The sequence below is a fragment of the Poromitra crassiceps genome (assembly GCF_964638095.1).
Source record: "Poromitra crassiceps genome assembly, chromosome: 8".
Lineage (NCBI taxonomy): Eukaryota > Metazoa > Chordata > Actinopteri > Beryciformes > Melamphaidae > Poromitra > Poromitra crassiceps.
This window is the reverse complement of record NC_139629.1, coordinates 25,129,123-25,149,758: the sequence shown is the minus strand read 5'-3', so window position 1 is coordinate 25,149,758 and position 20,636 is coordinate 25,129,123. Positions and strand designations below refer to the sequence as shown.

General features: G+C 40.8%; 1 protein-coding gene across 1 annotated transcript in view; it reads left to right on the top strand.

Moving 5' to 3' along the window:
• Nucleotides 1–2,546: 2,546 nt before the first annotated feature.
• LOC310780584 (hatching enzyme 1.2-like) overlaps nt 2,547–20,636 on the top strand; it is a gene marked incomplete at both ends in the record, with an annotated part of 20,256 nt that continues 2,166 nt past the window's right edge. The window contains 8 exons of the mRNA XM_083641127.1: nt 2,547–2,620; nt 6,266–6,324; nt 7,249–7,389; nt 11,420–11,560; nt 11,987–12,104; nt 16,471–16,649; nt 17,979–18,060; nt 19,151–19,278. Coding sequence (XP_083497253.1) covers nt 2,547–2,620; nt 6,266–6,324; nt 7,249–7,389; nt 11,420–11,560; nt 11,987–12,104; nt 16,471–16,649; nt 17,979–18,060; nt 19,151–19,278 — 922 coding nt within the window. The remainder of the gene's footprint in view (nt 2,621–6,265; nt 6,325–7,248; nt 7,390–11,419; nt 11,561–11,986; nt 12,105–16,470; nt 16,650–17,978; nt 18,061–19,150; nt 19,279–20,636) is intronic.

The following is a 20,636-nucleotide window of genomic DNA, read 5'->3' as shown; positions in this document are numbered from 1 at the left end:
TAGTCTTCGTTAGAACTCTAGCAGCAGCATTCTGAATGAGCTGAAGTTGCCTAAGTTATTTTTTGGAGAGACCAGAAAAAAGGCTATTGCAATAGTCTAACCTACTATAAATGAAGGCGTGAATTAGTTTTTCTAGATCCTGTCTGGACATGTATCCCCTAATTCTTGCTATATTTTTAAGATGATAAAAAGCTGATTTTCTGATTGACTTAATGTGGGAGTTAAAGTTGAGATCGGAATCAATAATAACGTCAAGATTTTTGACTTGATCCTTAGGCTTCAGGGATAGAGACTCAAGGCGTACAGTGATTTTAAGCCTTTGTTCTTTGGGACCAAAGACAATCACATCAGTTTTGTCTTTGTTTAGCTGTAGGAAATTCTGGCACATCCAGTTATTTATTTGATCAATGCACTGGCACAATGATTCTATGGGAGCATAGTCAGCTGAGGAAAGAGTTATATACATCTGAGTAGTTATGATAGGCTACTTTGTTTTTTTGCATAATTAGGCCTAGAGGGAGCATATAAAGGTTGAAGAGAATGGGCCCCATAATGGATCCTTGAGGCACCCCACAAGTCATCCTAGTTAGGTCAGATGTGTAATTGCCAATGGAGACAAAGTACTTCCTGTCTTGAAGATAGGACCTGAACCACTGGAGGACCGTACCCGATAGCCCAACCCAGTTTTCCAGTCTGTCCAATAAAATTGAGTGGTCAACAGTGTCAAATGCAGCGCTAAGATCCAGTAGCACTAGAATCGAATGTTTGCCTGAGTCTGTGTTCATTCTAATTAGTAAGCGCGGTTTCTGTGCTGTGATGGGGGCGAAAGCCTGATTGGAGTTTATCTATTAGATCATTTGAGGTTAGGAATCTATTGAGTTGTAGGTAAACAACCTTTGCAATTATTTTGGCTATAAAGGGGAGATTAGATATTGGTCTGTAGTTACTGACAAAGCTAACGTTACTTCCGCTAGCGTTAGCTTGGACATGCTGCATACACACCAGCCGGGAAGAAACAACAACCATAGGCTACCCGAATTCGTCTGAGATGTTTCTAATGAAGAGAGAGGAGGAGCAGTGTTAATTTCGTTAATAATGACGAAGACGAAAACTGTCCGTCAACAACTTTTTTTCCCATGACTAAGACGAGATGATGACGAGCAAATAACAAGCTAAAAATAGACATTTGATAAACATTTGATAAAAAAAACGAAAAAAAACAACGTTTTCTTCCAGTTTGCAGTTTAAATGAATGAGCCTGGCTTCAGGCTAACGGGTGGGTTAATGTGTTGGCCCCCCTTGCTCGCTCGCACCACACCCATTTTCTAACTCCGCCTTCATTTTGAGGTCAACTACACACCTGTCAAGTTTCATGACTGCATCTTGCATCGCGCTAACAAAATCTGTCCACGGATAGACAGACAGACAGACAGACAGACAGACATACATACAGGCAGGAAGGCAGACAGACAGACAGACAGACATACATACAGGCAGGAAGGCAGACAGACAGACAATGTGGTAGTACCTGCTATTGTCTCCAGGACCACATCTTGCCTTGATGACACACGCATGCACGCACACAAGCGCCCCCCCCCCCCCCAGCTGTCACAGCTGGTAGGCCTAAGTAACCTCATGATTTCAAGAGTCACAAATAAATGATTCTTACCTTTATTTGCCTCCAGAAGTCTTGAAGTCAAGTCTTGATGGTGCGGTTCCTCTGCCTCAACACCTGAAAACAAAAGGCTCAGTTACCTACAGTGATATGGAGGCCAAAACTGTAACAGACTCTAATATGGAGGCCACACTCAGACTCAGTAGGCAGTAATATGGAGGCCACACTCAGACTCAGTAAGCAGTAATATGGAGGCCACACTAAGCAGTTGTAAAGACAGAAATCAATGATTATTTCCAGTCTCACCTTCTTCACGTTGTTGCACCTGCAGAGAGACAAAGCCAGCATGAGTCATGAAATCAACTTGTTTTTTTAACCTAACCCTATTAAACTATTGATTTCCTGTCTGGTCTTATCAAACTATTGATTTCATGTCTGCTCTTATCAATGGATGTTTGTCTCTTCGTCTGTAAAAAAAAAAGTTCAAATGCAAATGAGCCATGTGTTGTAATTCGATTCCTTTTATTATTATTTGTATTATAATTGACATTGCTCTTTGTGGGCTGATGCAGTTCACGGACTCCACTTGAAACTCATTGCAGAAGAAAAAAAGAACAAACAAAATGCACGAGTGTTAGTCTGAACAGGATCCTTGCTTTTCTTAGCTCAGACAAATTTATTTTATTTAGGGAGATACATTATCATCCCTCAGTAATATAATATTATCATCCCTCAGTCATGTTTAGAGCCATTCTCTTCAAATGGAAAATACTGCCTGTTTCAACTCAAAACTCTAGTTGCAATATGATCGTGAAATATTCTGCATAACTATTTCGCTTATTTTAAGAAAATATGATTTTAACACTAAATACAAGGCTAGAGCAGTTATTTAAGATGATATCCTTCACAGTGCGATGGCATACGTCTTACCATGTCTTGTGCTGCAGAAAGCACCAGCACCAGGGCCAGGATAGCAGAGAAGAGACTGAGCTTCATTTTCGACAGGTCAGTGTCAAGTCAAGTCAGGTCAGTGCTCCTTTGGGTGGAGGATGTGTGTCAGTGACTAAGGTCCCAGTCTTGCTTTTATACAGCCACAAAGGGCAGAACCACTGTTGTAAATACACTTTTAAGTCAATAGCTTGACCCCTTAAACAAAGTTTTTAAGCTCCAGGAGGAACCTCGCCCAAACTTTTCAGGTGGCGATCAGACTGGAGGCTTTGCATACTAAGAGATAAATGCTCCATGTGAGGCGCATTGCTCTTAAATGATAGAAGACTTGATTAATAGAAAACTGCTAAATGCGTCAGAGCCGAGCTCTGGACAAGCTGCTGTTTTACAAGTCATTTGATTGACACAATATTATTACACATTTTTAAAAGCCCTAATCCATTGTAAACACATACAGACCCACCCAAACAGTACATAACACACACCCAGGGTCTCACATTTCTTTAGCTTGAGACAGTTTAGTTTTGCTCATGGGAACTATCAAAAGTTGAAATTGGGTCCATTTGAGGTTATCACCCACAGTTTATAATGAACCATGCAGCTAAACTAAAGAAACATTGGATTTTACTGGGCACGTTTTAGAAAGTGAGCACTGTTTAAAACCTAAATAACTATTACAAACAAATCTACATCTTAGTCACTGTATTTCAGCCGACAAATCGTGTTTTCCTTCAAACAAAGGAAAATAAATTGTCCTGTCATGTGATAATCAAACTTCTTTCCAATCAAATCAGATTTTATTTAAAGTGCAAAATCACACCAAAGTGTTTCAATACTCTTTACAACAGAAATACAATTATACACAACAACAATCAAAACAATACGGTAGAAAAACAATAAAACCAAAGAGAATAGACAAAAACCTCAACAGACAGAGGAAGCTGGTTCTAAAGGTACGACACGTTGTCACTCTGAACTCGTCTCACAGAAGCACTTTAATTTGACGGCACGGTGGCTCAGTGGTTAGCACTGTTGCCTCACAGCAAGAAGGTCCCGGGTTCAAATCCCGGTCCGTCCCAGGTCCTTTCTGTGTGGAGTTTGCATGTTTTTCCCGTGTTTGTGTGGGTTTTCTCTGGGTGCTCCGGTTTCCTCCCACCATCAAAGACATGTATGTTAGGGTTCATACTCCTGAGGGAGGACCACCGCTCAACCCTCCTGAGGGAGGACCACCGCTCAACCCTCCTGAGGGAGGACCACCGCTCAACCCGGCAACGTCTTGGTTAAGGTGCTGGAAAAACAACTGCAGAATCCACAATGAAAGAAGGACTTTCTGCACACTTAGATTTGCACTAAAATTCACATTTATTGTGAGCTTTCGGTCAGCAAGACCTTCATCAGAGCATACAGAACAAACAATGGCTGGGTTTCCCAAAAGCTTCTTTGCGCTAAGAAGCTAATTCAACCCTTCTTAAGGCCCCCTTAAGAAGCAAACGCGTTTCCCAATTGCTTCTTTACGAAGGCATGCGTTTCCCAAAAGCTTCTTAGCGCTAAGAAGCTTCTTTGACCCTTCTTAAGGCTCCCGTAAGAAGCCAACGAAGCCAACGCGTTTCCCGATTGCTTCTTAGCCTAAAATTATCTTCCAATTATCCTCCGTTAAGAAGGCTGCGTTTCCCAAAAGCTTCTTAGCGCTAAGATGATCTTTCGTTAAGAAGGTTTTGTAAGAAGGGTCTGGAGCCTTCTTAACACCTTCTTAATGACAAAACACTGGCAGATCCAGCCGCGTCAGGCAAAAGGAGATACTTGTGTCCACTGTTCCTCTTGTGTTTTTCCCTTTTTCCCTTTCTTTCATGCACCCTTTAGTGTTTAAAATTGGGGAACACTTGAAAATCTCCCCTGTATGTATGGTTACTTGTGTTTTAAATGTTTTACCGTAGGCTATATTTCTCTAATCAGAATGGATTCCTTTTATAATGTTGTGGATTTATATAGCACCTTTCACAGAACCCAAGGTCGCTTAAATTCTGTAGTGTTTCTCTGTTTTGTTGTATGCTGTGTATATAAAGCAATTTGAACTGCAGTCCATGTCTGAAATAAATAATGTTTAATAAAGTTTAACATGACCATGATTAGGTGTTAACAGTGTTTCTCAACCACTGAGTCGTGGCCCACTGCTGGGCTCAGAGTGCCATCAAGTGAGCCGCTCCAGTTAAGATGCTTCTTAAGAGCCTTCTATTTTTTTTATTTTTCTCGACTGTTAAGAAGGCGTTTGGGAAACACTTCTTTGGAGCCTTCTTAACTCCTTAAGAAGCTTCTTAACTCCTTAAGAAGCTTCTTAACTCTTAAGAAGCTTCTTTGTTGGGAAACTCAGCCAATGACAGGCAGGCTAAGAACATGTCACTCCTGCTCTAATCATCAGCAGTATGCAGAACACCTGTGCACACTCAGCTAGAAGCAACACCTTCTGGGGATTGTAGTTTTCCAGGTGTAGGCTGTGAGGACCTACCAAACTAACTGAAAAAGAAGTGTGACACAGGGAATACAGAAAATCAGAAAAACAATCACAAAGCATATTACAGTAAAGTGCCACAAAAAATATCACAGGTATAAAAAATACCTTCAAATTTGTATCAAAGATCAAACATAGATCAGAAATAGAGCAGGGAGCTGTGGGGGGGTTTCAGGCTGGAGCCGTCATAATGTCATAGACCTCCTGCTCTACACAAACAAGAAAAGAAGAGCAAACAGACAAGAACAGAGAACATCCTGATCTACAGCATAACACTCATATCAAAATCTGCATTAAGACCAGTGGGTTCTAAAGCATTTAAAGTATCAATCCAGAAAAGCTCTCTTTGGCATAATCTCCTATCTAAATCTCCCCCTCTTGGCAGTTCAACATGTTCAATGCCCTGGAAACGTAAAGAAGAAATAGGATGAGAAAACAAATCAAAGTGACGAGCTACAGGATAATTCATATCATTTCGTCTTGATGGAGCTCTTGTGTTCACTAATCCTTTGTTTCAGCATACGTGTTGTTTTACCTACATACATTTGATCACATGGACATTTTAATAGATAGATGACATGTTCTGTACTACATGTGATAAAACCCTTGACAGGGACGCTTCTGTACTACACCTTCGCTCCTCCACCAGTGCAGGTCGCCTCGCCCCTCCTTCGCTACGGGGGCTCAAAAGTCGCTCATCCCGATCTCGACTCTTCTCGTCCCTGGCACCTCAATGGTGGAACGAGCTTCCACCTTCGGTCAGGACTGCTGAATCACTGCCGATCTTTCGGAAAAGACTAAAGACACACCTTTTCAGGCTCCATCTGGGCCCTCCTTGATCTAACTTCGTCTCTCTCTTTCCTTATATTAAAAAAAAAAAAAAAAAAAAAAAAAAACTAACCAACCTTGTACCACTAACCTAAACTTGTACCACTGTTCCTTCAGAAGTTGTAGTTGTCACAGACTGTGCTCCATAGTTGATTGTTCTATTGCTGACAAAAAATGTGTTATTGTAAGTCGCTTTGGATAAAAGCGTCTGCCAAATGACGTAATGTAATGTAATGTAATGTAATGATAAAACCCTTGACAGGGACGCTTCTGTACTACATGTGATAAAACCCTTGACAGGGACGCTTTTGCCTGATATGGGATGTCTAAAAACCGGAGTCCTCCATGTGTTGTGACACTGGGCACAGTGACCACATGGATAACTCCCATCCTTCAGAGGAGCTAAAAGAGTCCAGGGCCGCGGGAAGTAGGGGTGCTGCAGGTGCTGCAGCACCCCCTAGATTTTTCCCAATTTTTTTTTTCTACAAATATAATTAAAAATATTTTGCAGTGCACTATGTTCCTTTCTTGTTTAAGAATGTTTCGGGAAATGGAAATGTAGCCTATTTAAATAGAATTATCAACAATAACAATCAAGGAAGTTACATGCTTGTAGGCTAGAGAAGAAGAAGAAGCGCGCATGCTCTGTTGAACCAACCAACAACCAATACGAATTGTTTAATCTGGTAATAAAGAAATGTGAACTTGACATGCTATTTTAATAGCCTACTCAAAAATGCACCTCCAAAGAGAGAGGAGTCAATGTTTCTTGATATATGCCATTCAGATCAGAATAATTAGTCTAGTCTAGTCATTAAGTTTGCTGATAATATTTCTATCATGTTAAGTCTGTGTCATGTTAACTGGTGTATTCAGAGCAAATAGGGAGATATAGAGCATTATCATCATGCTATATATCTCCCTCTTTGCTCTGAATGAGTGAGAAAAGGAGAAAATACTGAATAATGACATCACAACAGTATCCTAATGTTAATTTAAAATGACATATTCCTCTAAATATGGCAAAAAAATGTAAAAAAAAAACCGTCCAATTCTTTTTTCGGCGGGGCCCTTGCGGGCCCCACCGAGAGTCCCTTCCTCCCAGCACCCCCTGCTCAAATTTACTTCCAGCGGCCCTGAAAGAGTCTGTTTTGGGCTCGTCTTAATCAATATGTAACAAATTGATCTTCATTGGCTGTTGCATGTGCTGAAAATAAGACATCGCTAATGTACTTGTGTCACAGTAATCTCATGATCTCTAATTTTCTGAATTCTGTCTCGTTCACGTGTTGTGCCTTTCACTCGCCCCCGCCCCCCCAGCTAACTCGTCTTTGTTTCTCTTCTCTTTCAGAAGAAGCGCACGCCTCCGAAGCGTGGAGGGGGCGTGGCTCCAGCGGCAGCTCCAGGACTGGCAGTCGTCCCGGGACACCGTCCATAGACTCCGCCTCCACCTCCAGTACACTCCGTGCTGCCGCCAGCAAGCTGGAGCAAGGTGTTGGCACATACACGCCCACACCAAATGATACAATCTACTCCATAGCCAATTTGTAAAGGAAAGACACTTGACCAACATGCAAAATACCCGCTGAATAAGTGTCCAAATGTTCATGTAATTCTGGCCAATACTCCACTTCTGTTATAACATTTCAGTCTGGAAGATATAATCTTTATGACTAAAAGGCTAAATGAATAGCTTAGAAAATGAATAGCCCCAGGGGCCCATGGTACTATTAATCTGGCCCTGGATACAGTATGTACTGTTTGGGTGGGTCTGTATGTGTTTACAATGGATTAGGGCTTTTAAAAATGTGTAATAATATCGTGTCAATCAAATGACTTGTAAAACAGCAGCTTGTCCAGAGCTCGGCTCTGACGCATTTAGCAGTTTTCTATTAATCAAGTCTTCTATCATTTAAGAGCAATGCGCCTCACATGGAGCATTTATCTCTTAGTATGCAAAGCCTCCAGTCTGATCGCCACCTGAAAAGTTTGGGCGAGGTTCCTCCTGGAGCTTAAAAACTTTGTTTAAGGGGTCAAGCTATTGACTTAAAAGTGTATTTACAACAGTGGTTCTGCCCTTTGTGGCTGTATAAAAGCAAGACTGGGACCTTAGTCACTGACACACATCCTCCACCCAAAGGAGCACTGACCTGACTTGACTTGACACTGACCCGTCGAAAATGAAGCTCAGTCTCTTCTCTGCTATCCTGGCCCTGGTGCTGGTGCTTTCTGCAGCACAAGACATGGTAAGACGTATGCCATCGCACTGTGAAGAATATCATCTTAAATAACTGCTCTAGCCTTGTATTTAGTGTTAAAATAATCTTTTCTTAAAATAAGCAAAATAGTCATTCAGGATTTGCCTGAAACAAACATCCACATTTCACGATCATATTGCAACTAGAGTTTTGAGTTGAAACAGCCAGTATTTTCCATTTGAAGAGAATGGCTCTAAACATGACTGAGGGATGATAATATTATATTACTGAGGGATGATAATATTATATTAATGAGGGATGATAATGTATCTCCCTAAATAAAATAAATTTGTCTGAGCTAAGAAAAGCAAGGATCATGTTCAGACTAACACTCGTGCATTTTGTTTGTTCTTTTTTCTTCTGGAATGAGTTTTGAGTGGAGTCAGTGAACTGCATCAGCCCACAAAGAGCAATGTCAATTATAATAAAATTTATAATAAAAAATAATCGAATTGCAACACATGGCTCATTTGCATTTGAACTTTTTTTTTTTACAGACGAAGAGACAAACATCCATTGATAAGAGCAGACATGAAATCAATAGTTTGATAAGACCAGACAGGAAATCAATAGTTTAATAGGGTTAGGTTAAAAAAACAAGTTGATTTCATGACTCATGCTGGCTTTGTCTCTCTGCAGGTGCAACAACGTGAAGAAGGTGAGACTGGAAATAATCATTGATTTCTCTCTTTACAACTGCTTAGTGTGGCCTCCATATTACTGCTTACTGAGTCTGTTACACAGTTTTGGCCTCCATATCACTGTAGGTAACTGAGCTTTCTGTTTTCAGGTGTCGAGGCAGAGGAACCGCACCATCAAGACTTGACTTCAAGACTTCTGGAGGCAAATAAAGGTCAGAATCATTTATTTGTGACTCTTAAAATCATGAGGTTACTTAGGCCTACCAGCTGCGACAGCGTGTGGCTAGTGTTTTCACCTTGTGAGTGTGTGTGTGTGTGTGTGTGTGTGTGGGGGGGGGGGGGGGTGCAAGATGTGGTCCTGGAGACAATAGCAGGTACTACCACATTGACTGTCTGTCTGCCTTCCTGCCTGTATGTCTGTATGTCTGTCTGTCTGTCTGTATGTCTGTCTGTCTGTCTGTCTGTATGTCTGTCTGTATGTCTGTCTGTCTGTCTGCCTGTCTGTCTGTCTGTCTGTCTGTCTGTCTGTCTGTCTGTCTGTCTGTCTGTCTGTCTGTCTGTCCGTGGACAGATTTTGTTAGCGCGATGCAAGATGCAGTCATGAAACTTGACAGGAAACTTGTTAGTTAGAAAATGGGTGTGGTGCGAGCAAGGGGGGCCAACACATTAACCCACCCGTTAGCCTGAAGCCAGGCTCATTCATCTAAACTGCAAACTGGAAGAAAATGTGAGAAACCCTTTTTTTTTTTTTTTATCAAATTTTTATCAAATGTCTATTTTTAGCTTATTAGCTCGTCATCATCTAGTCTTAGTCATGGGAAAAAAGTTGTCGACGGACAGTTTTCGTCATCGTCATCATTAACGAAATTAACACTGTGCCTCTCTCTTCATTAATTAGAAACATCTCAGATGAATTCGGGTAGCCTTCTGGTTGTTGTTGTATCTTCCCGGCTGGTGTGTATCCAAGGTAACGCTAGTTAGCGAAAAAGTAACGTTAGCTTTGTTTCCAGGTGCGACAACATCAAATGCAAAAGCCCAGCAAGAAGGAAGAGTACAGATGAATGAGAGCAAAAAAGAAGAAGACGTCCCATTCACCATGTCTAACTTCACCGTCAATGGAGATGTTCAGTTTAACGTGAATTATAATAAGCCTGAGACTGCATAAGAAGGCTGCATATGGACGCAGTGCCAACCTAGCAGACTGCTTATTTTAGCGGACGCAATAAAATATGTTTTAAATCAATAAAGTAATTTTTAAATCAATATTTTGTGTCAAGTTATTGATTTCTTTAGTACGCAGCCGTGTAATAAGTGGGATAATGTACAGTGAGCTGGTCATTATTGGAAAATAAACTTCTTGGGTGATTCAAGACCCTCCACTTCACCTCAGGGTTTATTTTCTAATAATGGCTCGCTGTACTCTACATTATCTCTGTGTTCGCCTGCTGGAAATGACTCCAGTATCAAGTATCAGAACTGCTTGAGACCTGACTTGATATGAAGAGAAGACTTCACTTGACTTGACTTGGGTTCTGGTGACTTGGGACTTAACTCTGACTTGTAGGCCTACTTTGATGACATGAAAAGGTTTCTAAAGTCTTGACTTGACATCTTGTGTTTCTGTAAATTACTTTAGATCGGAACAGATTTTAAATTCTGTTTTCTGAATTTATATGGAATGATTGAATTTATTGAAGGTGAAACAGAAATCAAACTCATGATGATCTTGCCAGGTTTTTATCCAACTAGGCATCTCGCACGCTCGATTCCTAGGCTCACCTGCTGCGTGGGTGAGCCGGCCCTGTAGCTCATTATGCAACTCTCCTGCTGCGCGGCCTCGTCCGCAGTTTGCCCTCTGGCCACAGAGCCTGCTTTTTCTCAGCAGTAGTCATAGCCCTTTTCTCAGGAGCTCGAGTTGATGATCCCGAGGTATCTCGAAACAGAGGCCGTTGCCTCTCCCTTTTTATAAAAACATTACAATTGCTCGAGTGACATCACTGAAGATGTCATAGACATTGTGACATCATCAGTGATGTCACAATTGCCCCAGTGGAACCAAAAAGATGATGTCATAGATGATGATGTTACTGATTATGTCATAGACGATGATGTCACAATGTCTATGACATCATCAGTGACATCCCAGCTCGAGTGTATTGCTAGAATGTAGTGACATCACTGATGTCATAGACATTGTGACATCATCACTGTCATAGTGACATCATCAGTGACATCACAATTGCTTGAGTGAACCAAAAACATGACCAAAAACGTCACCACCAAAACGTGACCAAAATTGCAGAACCCACTACCTTTTATTTATATAATAATAAAGGAGAATAAAACCATAATTGATTGAAAAGTCCTATATTTAGATTTCGTTTTCTTTAAGAGATTAAATTGATACAGGGCTTGACTTGTTCTGACTTGACTTGGTGTTCTACATTTTGACTTGAGACTTGACATTAATGACATGAATTTGCCTTGAATTTGACTTGGTAACTAATTTGGGGGTTTGACTTGAGATTTGTGCCTTAAGACTTGAGACTGACTTGGGACCTTAGCAAAGCTGACTTGGTCACAGAGATTCATACATTAATGTCTGCGTATCTTCTGACTCCAGGCTTGGACCATATGTTGGTGGAGGGAGACGTGGCTCCTTCAAGGAAGAGGAATGCCTTGAGGTGCATGTCAGGTTACTGCAGATGGGAAAAGTCCCCTAACGGACTGGTTGAGGTGCCGTACACCATCGATGATTACTTCTGTAAGTGCTTTGTGATGTATGACATCAATGTAACGTCCACACAAAAACTCTAATGTTGTCAGTACGCTGTAAATATATAGTATCTGCTGCTCTCGCAAATGTCACACGTTGGTTCTGAGCTTCTCATTAAACTTGTGTCTCATTTTCTTGAGATTTCACTTGAGATCAGTCAAAACTAGATGATCTTAAAAGTCTATTTTTGTTGAAGACTGTCGACAGTGATCAGAGATGGCTATATTGTTTTCTTTTCCTCATTTCCAGAAAGTACATTCCTCCCTAATAATGATGTATGAGTAAAAATGAACAAATGCAATCCAGTGAGCGAGGAGTTTGTAGTTTTAACAGCAGTTTCAGCATGCTGTCATGTGATCATGTCTAACAGCAGTCTCAGCATGCTGTCATGTGGTCATGTCTTTCTCACTGCAGATGACTCTGAAAGGGCCCAGGTTGAGAAAGCTATGAAGACTTTCCAAGAGAAGACCTGCGTTCGCTTTGTTCCTCGCAGTGGCCAGTCCGACTACCTCAGCATTAAGAGTAAACTTGGGTGAGTGCATGTCAGATTCACACCAGATTCACACCTGATATATCATGTCAGATTCACACCTGCATATCATGTCAGATTCACACCTGATATATCATGTCAGATTCACACCTGCATATCATGTCAGATTCACACCTGATATATCATGTCAGATTCACACCTGCATATCATGTCAGATTCACACCTGCATATCATGTCAGATTCACACCTGATATATCATGTCAGATTCACACCTGCATATCATGTCAGATTCACACCTGATATATCATGTCAGATTCACACCTGCATATCATGTCAGATTCACACCTGATATATCATGTCAGATTCACACCTGCATATCATGTCAGATTCACACCTGATATATCATGTCAGATTAACACCTGCATATCATGTCAGATTCACACCTGCATATCATGTCAGATTCACACCTGATATATCATGTCAGATTCACACCTGCATATCATGTCAGATTCACACCTGATATATCATGTTAGATTCACACCTGCATATCATGTCAGATTCACACCTGATATACTGTATCATGTTAGATTCACACCTGATATATCATGTCAGATTCACACCTGCATATCATGTCAGATTCACACCTGCATATCATGTCAGATTCACACCTGATATATCATGTCAGCTTCACACCTGCATATCATGTCAGATTCACACCTGCATATCATGTCAGATTCACACCTGCATATCATGTCAGATTCACACCTGATATATCATGTCAGCTTCACACCTGATATATCATGTCAGATTCACACGTGCATATCATGTCAGATTCACACCTGCATATCATGTCAGATTCACACCTGATATATCATGTCAGATTCACACCTGCATATCATGTCAGATTCACACCTGATATATCATGTCAGATTCACACCTGCATATCATGTCAGATTCACACCTGCATATCATGTCAGATTCACACCTGATATATCATGTCAGATTCACACCTGCATATCATGTCAGATTCACACCTGCATATCATGTCAGATTCACACCTGATATATCATGTCAGATTCACACGTGCATATCATGTCAGATTCACACCTGATATATCATGTCAGATTCACACCTGCATATCATATCAGATTCACACCTGCATATCATGTCAGATTCACACCTGATATATCATGTCAGATTCACACCTGATATATCATGTCAGATTCACACCTGATATATCATGTCAGATTCACACCTGATATATCATGTCAGATTCACACCTGCATATCATGTCAGATTCACACCTGCATATCATGTCAGATTCACACCTGATATATCATGTCAGATTCACACCTGATATATCATGTCAGATTCACACCTGATATATCATGTCAGATTCACACCTGCATATCATGTCAGATTCACATCATGTCAGATTCACACCTGATATATCATGTCAGATTCACACCTGCATATCATGTCAGATTCACACCTGATATATCATGTCAGATTCACACCTGATATATCATGTCAGATTCACACGTGCATATCATGTCAGATTCACACCTGATATATCATGTCAGATTCACACCTGATATATCATGTCAGATTCACACCTGATATATCATGTCAGATTCACACCTGATATATCATGTCAGATTCACACCTGCATATCATGTCAGATTCACACCTGCATATCATGTCAGATTCACACCTGATATATCATGTCAGATTCACACCTGCATATCATGTCAGATTCACACCTGATATATCATGTCAGATTCACACCTGATATATCATGTCAGATTCACACCTGATATATCATGTCAGATTCACACGTGCATATCATGTCAGATTCACACCTGATATATCATGTCAGATTCACACCTGCATATCATGTCAGATTCACACCTGCATATCATGTCAGATTCACACCTACATATCATGTGAGATTTACACCTGATATATCATGTCAGATTCACACCTGCATATCATGTCAGATTCACACCTGCATATCATGTCAGATTCACACCTGCATATCATGTCAGATTCACACCTGATATATCATGTCAGATTCACACCTGCATATCATGTCAGATTCACACCTGCATATCATATCAGATTCACACCTGCATATCATGTCAGATTCACACCTGATATATCATGTCAGATTCACACCTGCATATCATATCAGATTCACACCTGCATATCATGTCAGATTCACACCTGATATATCATGTCAGATTCACACCTGATATATCATGTCAGATTCACACCTGCATATCATGTCAGATTCACACCTGCATATCATGTCAGATTCACACCTGATATATCATGTCAGATTCACACCTGATATATCATGTCAGATTCACACCTGCATATCATGTCAGATTCACACCTGCATATCATATCAGATTCACACCTGCATATCATGTCAGATTCACACCTGATATATCATGTCAGATTCACACCTGCATATCATATCAGATTCACACCTGCATATCATGTCAGATTCACACCTGATATATCATGTCAGATTCACACCTGCATATCATGTCAGATTCACACCTGATATATCATGTCAGATTCACACCTGCATACCATGTCAGATTCACACCTGATATATCATGTCAGATTCACACCTGCATATCATGTCAGATTCACACCTGCATATCATGTCAGATTCACACCTGATATATCATGTCAGATTCACACGTGCATATCATGTCAGATTCACACCTGATATATCATGTCAGATTCACACCTGCATATCATGTCAGATTCACACCTGCATATCATGTCAGATTCACACCTGATATATCATGTCAGATTCACACCTGCATACCATGTCAGATTCACACCTGATATATCATGTCAGATTCACACCTGCATATCATGTCAGATTCACACCTGATATACCATGTCAGATTCACACCTGCATATCATGTCAGATTCACACCTGATATATCATGTCAGATTCACACCTGCATATCATGTCAGATTCACACCTGCATATCATGTCAGATTCACACCTGATATATCATGTCAGATTCACACCTGCATATCATGTCAGATTCACACCTGCATATCATGTCAGATTCACACCTGATATATCATGTCAGATTCACACCTGCATATCATGTCAGATTCACACCTGATATATCATGTCAGATTCACACCTGCATACCATGTCAGATTCACACCTGCATATCATGTCAGATTCACACCTGCATATAATGTCAGATTCACACCTGCATATCATGTCAGATTCACACCTGATATATCATGTCAGATTCACACCTGATATATCATGTCAGATTCACACCTGCATATCATGTCAGATTCACACCTGATATATCATGTCAGATTCACACCTGCATATCATGTCAGATTCACACCTGATATATCATGTCAGATTCACACCTGATATATCATGTCAGATTCACACCTGCATACCATGTCAGATTCACACCTGCATATCATGTCAGATTCACACCTGCATATCATGTCAGATTCACACCTGCATATCATGTCAGATTCACACCTGCATATCATGTCAGATTCACACCTGCATGCATATCATTTGGTTGCTTTAGATCAAAACCTGAGATTTTTTAGTCACAAATACTAAAGCCATACTATCATATTTGCGCACAAGGGCACCGTGCTCGTTAACATTCAATGCACAAGCTGCCTGGCAAAGTGGCGGTAATTTACGCCGTTGGAATGAGAATGTGTTGTCTACTTTTACTAAAAGATTAGAAAGAAATCTTTGATTCTAATGCTACTTATTCATAGAAGGCTATCTGATGAAGACTGAGTGAGTTTGACTATACTGTTGACAAAATGTACTTATTGTAAGTCACTTTGGACAAAATCATCTGTGACGCAAATGTCATGTAATAATGTACTGTACTGTACTGTACTGTACTGTACTGTACTGTACTGGACTGTACTGTACTGTACTGTACTGGACTGTACTGTACTGTACTGTACTGGACTGTACTGTACTGTACTGTGCTGTACTGGACTGTAATGTACTGTACTGGACTGTACTGGACTGGACTGTAATGTACTGGACTGTACTGTACTGGACTGGACTGTACTGTACTGGACTGTACTGTACTGTACTGGACTGGACTGGACTGTAATGTACTGGACTGTACTGTACTGGACTGGACTGTAATGTACTGGACTGTACTGGACTGGACTGGACTGTACTGTACTGGACTGTACTGTACTGGACTGGACTGTACTGTAATGTACTGTACTGTACTGGACTGTACTGTACTGTACTTTACTGTACTGTACTGTGCTGTACTGGACTGTAATGTACTGGACTGGACTGTACTGGACTGGACTGTACTGGACTGTACTGTACTGGACTGGACTGTGTCGGTGACTGTAGGTGCTGGTCTACTATTGGACGAGATGGGGGGAAGCAGCAGCTGTCTCTGTCTGCGCGCGGCTGTCTTGACCACGGCATCATCCAGCACGAGCTGCTCCACGCTCTGGGCTTCCACCACGAGCACACGCGCAGCGACAGGGACCAGTATGTCCGCATCAACTGGGACAACGTCCCCAAAGGTGAGCGCTACCTGGGCACCAGTGCACCAGCTGGACACTGTGGGTACTGTAGCTTCCATGGGTTTTCAGTGGAGTGAGTTTCTCTGTTGAGGCGTTTATTGTTTATTCTTTATTGTGGATCCCCATTAGTCTGCACCAAGGTGAGACTACTCTTCCTGGGGTCCAAAACACATAACATAAAAACATAATACAGTAACATTGCTGATAATTATAACAACAAAGACAAAAAGAGAGTGAATCGGCTCACTCTATTACATATCATACATTTCAGAAGTTTATGAATTAGAACAGTGTAGTGTTATATAATATAACATAGCACAATGCAGTACAATCCAATACAATTCAACATATGTGTACAATAATGAATGACCTAAAGCAGGGGTTCCCAACCTTTTTTGGCTTGTGCCCCTCCTTTGACATCACAGAAATCTAGGGACCCAAGACATTCAAATTCCGGTACACCATCGAAAATATCATCAGTGTCTCAGAATCCTGATTTAAAATTATAATCTCAAAGATTTTCATCTAAATAAAAAATAAGTCACTCACAATGTTGATTGAGGCTATGGTCCATTGATGGAAGCCTTTGCAGGATATAGTCATATTATGTGACATTAGTAATGTCACATAATGCAACTGTTTGGATCTCACCTGCAATTACCACTCATCGCCATAGATCGCCATCACAATAATCCTCTGTTGTGCATTGATTCATTCATATTTCACTCACTCACTCACTCACTCACTCACTCACTCACCCAAGAGAACAAAACTGAAATCTTAGAGATTAGCACTTTAAACTCAGAACTAAAAAAAAAAAGAAAATAATCACAAGTCACCCTAATCATCTTCGCTAGTATTAAATTTGTGTGGTGTAATAAAAAGGGGGGAAAAAAAGAAATTCCAGGCGACCCCACTTAGGGTCGCAACCCTAAGGTTGGGAACCACTGACCTAAAGTTATCACATTATTCATCACTGCATGTTCTAACTTTTTTTTAAACAAAAATGTGTTACTTGCCACCGTTATATTACTAGGTAGATTATTCCAATACGCAACTGCTCTATACATTACCGTTCTTTCCAGAGCAGTGGTTTTTGGTAGAGGTAGAGTGAATTGAGCATCTACTGCCTGTCTTGTAGTATAGCCATGTCTACTCTTAGTGGGGTACAGTTGTGAATGTAAGCCCTGTGGTTTCCCAATGTTCCAGATGTTAAACAGAAAGGTTACCAAGCTGCATGCTATTCTTTGTTCCGTGCGGTCACTGCTTTCATTTATTTTACTTCAAGGATCTTATATAAATATCTTATATAATGTTTTATTCTTCCAGCAACACACCCGCAGTTCAACAAAGCGAACACAAACAACCTGGACACTCCGTATGACTACACCTCCATCATGCACTACGGAAGGTAACCCATCTTAATATGATATAACAGCACTGATATTTAACAATGATCTTCATTGAGCAGTATTCATTTTTCATATTGTCAGTGTCCTGCGAAAGTGATATCCAATTGTTTTATGACCCTGAAATCAAGCCAAATACTGAAAATGTAGCCTGGTAAGAAGACCAGGGGCGCCTGTAGCTCAGGAGGTAGAGCGGGTTGTCACTAATCACCTTGGATAAAAGAGGTCAGTGGTTCGATTCCCGGCTCCTCCAGGCTGCATGTCGAAGTGTCCTTGGGCAAGACACTGAACCCTAAATTGCTCCTGATGGTGTGCCAGCACCCTGCGTGGTAACCTGCCGTCATCGGTGTGTGAATGGGTGAATCTACCTACTGACTGTAAAGCGCTTTGGATAAAAGCGCTATATAAATGCAGGCCGTTTACCATTTACCATTTTACCAAAACCATCCTGATCACATGACCTCACATTCTGTTTCTCTCCACGGATTAGTCTGGACTTCCAGCCACCCACGACCATTTCCAGAAATTATAGTGTAACTAGCCAATCAGGGACTGCGTCGTAGTTGATCATGTAACCGGACCAATCAGGGACTGCGTCGTAGTTGATCATGTAACCGGACCAATCAGGGACACCACTGGCAAAACAGTAATGGCGTCTCCCGAAGCAATGAGCGGTAATTTTACCGTTAGTAGAGTAAACACAGCCATAATAACAATTAAACAAGAACAAGACTATGCACCAGCGGAGTTTCTCAGCGGAAAAGACGTTTTTGTCGTTCTTCTGTGTGGATTTGGAATGGATTTGACTTGGATTGGATTTGACGCCGCCGATAGGCTGAAGGAGTTGTCTGTCAAGGCAAGTACTCCCGCCCACTGAACAGCTTGGTCACGATTCGCATGATAGTTTTTATGACTGAAAATGCAACGTACTGGAGACGTCAAAAATGTACAGCTGTTACGGAAAAACCCAAACATTTCTTTGACACTTTGGGAGACAAGGTTTCACCCTCCTACAACCGTAAGCAGTGACAGTTTCTTCATTGGTGTATTCATTTATTGTCTGTTTTCTTGTGTGTTTATTTTTGACTTCAGGACTGCCTTCACATCATCGTATGGAGAAGATACCATCACTCCCATTCCAGATTCCTCTGTGCAGATCGGACAGAGGGAAGAAATGTCCGATATCGACATCTCCAGGATCAACATTCTATATCAATGCAGTGAGTAGAAGTAGGCACATTCATTCACAGCCGCTGTCTCGTCCTACTTCGGTTTATTATTTGGTTCATTTGAAAGACATTTCTGCATAATAAATAGAGGAAATGATTAGATTGAGAGAGATTGAGAGGTAGTTTACACACATCAAAGATTCAAACTCACAATATTACGAGTGCATGATATTTTAACATCCCATGCAATGGCACCTTTACGTACTGTACTTGAATGCCCCATGTCCAATGGGACATGTCCCATGTCCCGCCCCAACAGGACGTTGGGGCGGGACATCCTGCAGGGAGGGATCATTCACATGTCTAAAAGTGTGGAATATGAGTCAGGGAGAGAAACACAGTTTTATTTGATGCAAGGGGTGTGGAGGGGTGGGATTGTCCGAAAAACTGATTTTTATTTATTACCCCTCCTGGTTCAGAATGATGTCACCATGAAAGATACTTACTTAAAGATATGCTAGTAACATTATTAGGATTTCATTTCATGGGGACTTTTTTCTCTCAATGTATCTTTTCTTTTCATCTATATGAAAGGAATTGTGTGAAAAGCCACTGACTTTAGAGATTGGAGCAAAGTGTATCCATATTTGTTTCTGATTGACATGTTTGGAGGAAGAATGGTATTATGACATGCTGGAGAGATTGTTTGTCGTGACAGACTTCTTCGTGCCTTCCATTGGATCTCATTCATTCTTGCTTTCAGAATACAAATATATGATGTTGAATGAGGGGAAATAGAACCTGGGTCTGATTCCAGACCATTCTTTCTTTTCAGATATTTTCGCAAAACCTCCATGCGATGCAATGAGTGCATTCAGAGATTTATTCATGAAAACCAAAACCAATTCCAGTTTGATTTAAGAATCAATGTGCTCTTTACCTCTTGCTTACAACACTTGAATCAACATTGATGAGTTGATTCCAAAATCTTACTACACTATAATAAGGCGAAGGGTTTCCTGCACGACGCGGCCCACAACTGCGCATGCCCGAAGCACGAGCACGCAGAGCATACGAAGCACCCTAGCGTGCGGGATTTCTATTTAGATATAGATATTATATACCTGACATCCAAATATCAGATATTTAAAAAGGCTCCTACTATCAAAATCATTGTTGTCATCGTCTGTTTTTAAATAATAAGCAATACATCAAATAACTTTTCTGAGCTTATATATAACCGTTTGGAATGAAACTTTATTGTGTGTTTTTTCTCACGATAAACAACCATTTTGTAAAGCCAAAAATCAATGAATGAGAATGCCATCAAGATGTACAACAGTCTAAAGTTTGGATGCACACATTTTTTTCTTTACCTTTTACTATTTTCCACATTTTAGAATAATAGC